The sequence below is a fragment of the Drosophila obscura genome, unplaced genomic scaffold, assembly GCF_018151105.1.
Source record: "Drosophila obscura isolate BZ-5 IFL unplaced genomic scaffold, ASM1815110v1 contig_176, whole genome shotgun sequence".
Taxonomy (NCBI): domain Eukaryota; kingdom Metazoa; phylum Arthropoda; class Insecta; order Diptera; family Drosophilidae; genus Drosophila; species Drosophila obscura.
Genome location: NW_024542763.1, coordinates 773,390 through 779,454, shown reverse-complemented (window position 1 = coordinate 779,454; position 6,065 = coordinate 773,390). Strand labels below are relative to the sequence as shown.

General features: G+C 36.6%; 1 protein-coding gene across 2 annotated transcripts; it reads right to left on the bottom strand.

Annotated features, from left to right (window-relative positions):
• Positions 1-2,968: 2,968 nt before the first annotated feature.
• On the bottom strand, positions 2,969-4,092 carry LOC111075304. Of its 2 annotated transcripts, none has more exons than XR_002607914.2 (2): positions 3,371-3,442; positions 2,969-3,314 (listed from the first exon to the last, which is right to left on the bottom strand). XR_002607914.2 is itself a non-coding variant. In XM_022368495.2 (2 exons), exons 1-2 carry the CDS (start codon positions 3,971-3,973, stop codon positions 3,276-3,278), a joined length of 525 nt encoding a protein of 174 aa, XP_022224187.2. In that variant the 5' UTR covers positions 3,974-4,092; the 3' UTR covers positions 2,969-3,275. The 2 variants fall into 2 exon arrangements, 1 of the variants encoding a protein (XP_022224187.2); XM_022368495.2 differs by lacking the exon at positions 3,371-3,442 and adding an exon at positions 3,488-4,092.
• Positions 4,093-6,065: the final 1,973 nt, after the last annotated feature.

Here is a 6,065-nt window from a genome sequence, read left to right as displayed (position 1 = left end):
GTAGCCACCACTGAACTCAGGAAGCTTCAACTCCGGCAGGCGTGGCCGACTTTGCACAACGACCGTAGTTGGGGCCTCTCCTACATGGTCCGTCCGCATTGTTGAGCATGGTAGCATTGTGGGCTGCCGCTTGTTTAACTCCCGTTTCATGCGAATCTCCAGCATGACCACGCACTCGTCAAACTCCTCCCTCAAGGGACTACCGATCTCATCGAGATCAATCCTCTCCAGGGCATTATGGTGCTCGTTGAATGAAACTACAAGCTCCGCTAGCAATTTCAGCCTCACGTTCAGCTCCTCCTCACTGAGCTCGCCAATTCTCTCCTTGCCAACGGCCGTTTCGATTCTCCGTGCTGCCCCTACCATGGATTGCACCTTGCGCTTGTAGAATGCAGCTTCCGAATCGACGAACAATGGTGAGGGGGGCAAGAGTGAGGGGGTGCTATTAGAAGCCATTGGGTAGGTTTACGACGCACTGGGTTACAGTTTCTGAAGCACGGAGAGGTTAATAACCGGTGAATAACCTCGAACAGTTTGATAGGAACTGCACACTCGATCGCAGCGCTCAAACACACGGGCTCACAGTTCTACAGGCCAGCAGCGAAAGTTCACAGTTTTAAAAGAACTGAGTAGGTGCAGCTGACAACAACAATGGCATGCACACTTAGAGCACCGAAAACCGAAACGAAACAACCGCAAGACAAACCGCAAAGCAGATGACGCGAGAACCGTTTATGTTGCTTGTGCAGTGCACAGACGCCGAATCGAAAAACCGTGGTACAAAGCGAATTAAACAACCGACAAGTGTTATTTGCAAGGCATATATATGTGTATATATATAAATATATATCGATTAGATCACGTTGGGGTCACCAAAATGTTGAGCTATTGAGATTTTTCAATAGCGTAGAGTTCAATCGACAATTTGTACTTTGATTAATTCACAACACAGTTTGTTTGATTATGTTAGTTTCTTTATTTTCCATGCAAGGCGAGTGGGAGTAGAATGGGCAAGAGTTAGCAACAGGCGGACCCGTGGTGGACCGTGTTGCAGCGAAAACAATAATGGGTTTTTGTATAAAGGTTAATAACAATGTAGCAGGTCACTGTGCCAACCGACGATATGTTGTACGTTTTATGATGCTAGATTTCGAAGTGTCTCTGCTGCGCAGACGAGCCTCCCTCACAGCCTTCGTGCGGCTGACGATTTTCGGGGAGGGGAAAATGACTCCGAAGCGCAGAGTCAGGTAGGCAATGTTGTGAGCTTAGCTCTGCTCTCTTTGCGCTGCCACCCCCCCCACCCCCGAAACCTAAGAAAAAGTTCTTTTGGGCCGCAGGTTAATTCTAGTGTTGACTAGTGTAATTGGTGAAATCTATTGCATATATTCATAATATTCATATCGTCATTAATCAGTTATTGGCACTAAAAAACCTGCACAAGTTTTTGCGAACTAGTTAACTAAATATATCAAGCTCAGGTGAACTTCCTGATTTTCACCAATTATTAATTTTTTAACAGTAACTAAAAAAAAAATAAAAATACCTTATTATCAATATGAACTAGTTTCTAAATTTCCATATTATTAGAAAAAACCGTCGAATTCAATTTTACTTAATGTATATTTACCCAAAAATTTGTATTTTCTTTTCGTGGTAGCAACCCCCAAACACTAAACTAAAAGTTGAAAAAAATTGTACAATTTTATTGTATAACAAAGAACAGAAATGGGGGTGTCCCACAGTGGTCGATTCTGCCAATCTGGCAGGCAATAATTAATAACTCAAAAGATAAATGAGTAACATTTTTAAAAATATTTTTGTATTGTGGAATATAAATCCGCGGGAATATTTAAATAAATTTTAAAGTTTTATTTTTTAACTTAAAAACTTTTAAAAATAAATTTAAAAAAAAAAATAATTTTTTTTTATTTTAAAACTAGCTGACCCGGCGACTCGTACCGCCTAACAGTCAATGAATGTCGTGTTCAAGCACTTTGTGGTAAATGACATTCTTTTTTTTTGGTCAGGCGCAAGAACAAATAAAGCGGATGGTTTGCCGACACGTGAGCATGCCACGTACAATTGACCATGAGAAAAACATGCATTTTCTAGATTGAGGCCACAAATAGTCAAGGATTGGCCCTGTGATTTGTTGATCGTCATGGCGAAGGCAAGACGAATCGGGAATTGTATTCGTTTAAACTCAAAGGGCATATCCGTTGGGATCATCGGAATCCTTGGAATAAGAACTTCATCATCTTTAAATTTTCCTTTAAGTATCGACGCGTGAATCACATTGCTCATCAGTTTTCTTATCACCAAACGCGTTCCATTACACAGTTTTGGTTGGTTTAAATTTCTAAGCATGATGACTACCGAGCCAACTTTAAGTTTTAAATTGTGCGGTGGTAAACCAGGCACATCCAAAGAGTTTAAAAATTCAGTTGGATAATTAGTGGCTTCTTCTTCGTTTGTTACACAGTCGATAGATTTGAATGAATACAGAGTACCTACGATTTGATTTTGAATTATAAAATTGAGGTCATCTACATCTTTATTTTTAGCGGCCAAAATTGCTCGCTCACTTAACCATTTAGTATTTTTGTGGTTAGCAATGATATCCGGGAATACTTTGTTGATAAGCTCGTATTTTGATGATACGAAATTGCAAAAATTTGGAGGAAATGAAATTAAAACCGCTCGATTTGTCAACAGGAACACGGCCATTACCGATAGTCAGCAATTGCTTCGAGAAATCATCAGCAGATAGATCGTTCAACAATACAACTCTTATATTTACAGACAGTTGAAGTTTCTTTACATATCAAATAGCAGAATACATCTTAAAAACAATGAAAACTCGATATGTGTAATGAATACTTAATCATTTCAATAGATGCTGATTTGTTTATAATATGTCAAACATTTGTTGTCCAATCCTGTCCAATAGTGTAACAACTATTTTTTTTTTTTGGAGCTTATGGCCTGGTTGCTGAGACCTTTAAGCCACAACTTTATTTTTTTCTGAAGACATCATGTGTTCCAGCTGGTCTTTTATCTGCTCTGATCACAACTTTATAGTCATCACTTGGCATGCGCTCTAAAGCAGTCTTGAACAGCCTGACCAATGCATGATGTTCATGAAGCATTTGCTACAGATCTTGGAGAATTGCTCTTTTCATAGCTGTGTTGATTCCTTGACGCCGGTCAAGTTGTTCTTCCATATTGCCCATGAAGTATATTTGCAAGAATTTATGCTGTGCATCTTCTATAGGTTACAATGATCCAATGCGATGGCAAATCTGGCCTTGAATCTGTAAAGTCAAAACCATAGTTATAGTTAGATTTACAAACACTTTTTTACAAACACTTTTTTTTCAAATAATAACATGCCATTTTTATTTCAGAGACAAATACAGAAATCTAACAAACTACATTCCAGATTTTTTTTTCAATGATAGAAAATAAAGTTTTTAACGTAAATTACCTTAAATGTCGGATTATATCCATGTTCTTCGATAATTTCCGCCCCAAATGAAGTCATTTGGAAACAGACATTGTATTTTTGAGTGTTCGCTAGAAAATGTCGTGATTCTAGTGTTTCGCCATAAAGCAGGGAGCACAATGGCTCTGGTGGCGGGACCAATAATGGCAATTTCACTTTACCACTAAGGCAGCACAAACCAGGCGTTTCACCAGCAAACTTCAATGCTCCACAATGCTGGCAAACAACGTCCATTGGACCAATGCAAACTAAACGATGCAAGCTGTAGTCGATGGTGCAATCATACAGAAACGCTGCTCGATTCAAATCAATACTTGAACCATTTCTTCTTGCACTTCGAAGATTATTCCTCTGTTCATCTATACGATAAGCTCGACGATTTCTCGTTTCTAACCTAGCCGTTTCACGGGCTGCCTCTCTTTGCTCTTGTGTTTGAGAAGCACGAATTAAGGCCCTTCTTTGCTCCATACTAACGCGGCGCTGTTCTCGTGCAATTTCTCGTTCTCCATCAGATAATTGACTCGCGATATTCCGTTGCCTAATTGCATTACTGCTTCGCTGGGAAAGATTAGATCTTCTAGGACGCGGCATTGTTATTAAAATGTGCACTCGCATTAAACCACCAAACTGATTTTTTATTCCCTAAATTCCGTTCCTTTCCGATGATTTTATGCTTTTACTGTAGAATAAATCTTAGGTATTATTTTCGGGAATTAAAAATTAAATAATTAATAAATAACACTACTCGACAAAATCGAACTTGTTTTTTCCTCAAGGATCCAAACCGACTTTTTCTGATAGATATGGGGATTTAAAATTTTTTAAAGAATTATGGTTTTTTTTCTATGGCAGAACTTTTTTTTGGTCTGGTATTTTTTTTAAAGCTTTTTTCAAGGTAGCGCTTGTTTTTTCACATAGCTCTAGTATCTTACGTCTGGTTGTAAAGAACTTTGCTATTTTGAAAAGATAATTAAAACAGCTAGAAGTTAAGCCCAAACACTTTGTGATTACAGCTTACCGTCTGGGAAATATAAAGCATTGAAATGCAAAAATGATGTTGTGCTGTATTTTTTACGAAATTTTGACTTTAAAAACTCAGGAAAAGTCGAAAAAAAATTATATCCTGTGTCCTCTATTTTTTTGTGTATAGGTGCATTAATTTGGCGTCGTTCAAGGTATCGCTCATTAAAATCTATGGAGAGACTTTGGAGCTAAAATTCGTTAGCTAAACCTAAAATAGGGAAAAAATGAACAAAAAATACCTTTTGGAAGGTTGCGAGCTCAACTGCCCATTGGGAATTGGGATCGCGATCAGGTACCAAATGTACAACCCTTTTTCGTTTGCTTTGTTCCCAATTGGCAGTTGAGCTCGCAACCTTCCAAAAGGTATTTTTTGTTAATTTTTTCCCTATTTTAGGTTTAGCTAACGAATTTTAGCTCCAAAGTCTCTCCATAGATTTTAATGAGCGATACCTTAAACAACGCCAAATTAGTGCACCTATACAAAAAAAAATAGAGGATACAGGATATAATTTTTTTTTCGACTTTTCCTGAGTTTTTAAAGTCAAAATTTCGTAAAAAATACCGCACAAAAATAATAATTTTTGCATTTCAATGCTTTATATTTCCCAGACGGTAAGCTGTAATCACAAATAGTTTGGGCTTAACTTCTAGCTGTTTTAATTATCTTTTCAAAATAGCAAAGTTCTTTACAACCAGACGTAAGATACTAGAGCTATGTGAAAACAACAAGCGCTACCTCTGAAAAAAGCTTTAAAAAAAATACCAGTTTTCAAAAATACTTCAAAAAAAAGTTCTGCCATAGAAAAAAAAAAATATCATCAAACCATTTCTAAGCCCCAAATCTTTAAGAAAAAGTTCGTTTTGTTTCTTGAGGAAAAATCGTGTTGACTAGTGTAATTTTCGAAAATTAATGTCTAAAACAAACAAATATAACAGTACCTAAACTTTGTTGACATTTTACAAAAAATAAATTTCTGAACGCACACATGATGTCTTCAGAAAAAAATAAAGTTGTGGCTTAAAGGCCTCAGCAACCAGGCCATAAGCTCCAAAAAAAAAAAAATAGTTACACTATTTGACAGGATTGGAAAACAAATGTTTGACATGTAATAAACAAATCAGCATCTATTGAAATGATTAAGTATTCATTACACATATTTTTTATGTTTTCATTGTTTTTAAGATGTATTCGTCTATTCGGGACGGAAACAAATCCAACAAATCAAAAACCATGGCAATCGGTCCAGCCGTTCTCGAGTTATAAGTGTTATAACAAACACGACTTTCTTTTATATATATAATATATAGATATAGATATTATAAAATGTTTTTATAAACACTTTATATTAATAAAAAAAAGTATAGGTCAAAATTAAAACTTATGGTCTGTTTTTTGAAGTATTTTAAATTTCTGCTGCACACTTCACTCAGAGGCAAAATTAAAAATTTTTTTTTATTCGCTAACAATCAGTTTCGCTGAGTTTGTTTTTATCAATTATCAATTATTTGAGCGAAAACATTGATCCAACTCGCTTCA

Coding starts and splice junctions, on each gene's coding strand:
- LOC111075304 (XM_022368495.2), bottom strand. CDS start 3,973: ATGGAGCAAAGAAGGGCCTTAATTCGTGCTTCTCAAACACAAGAGCAA. Junction 3,315..3,487: donor GATATAATCCGACATTTAAG/GTAATTTACGTT, acceptor TTGACTTTACAG/ATTCAAGGCCAGATTTGCCA.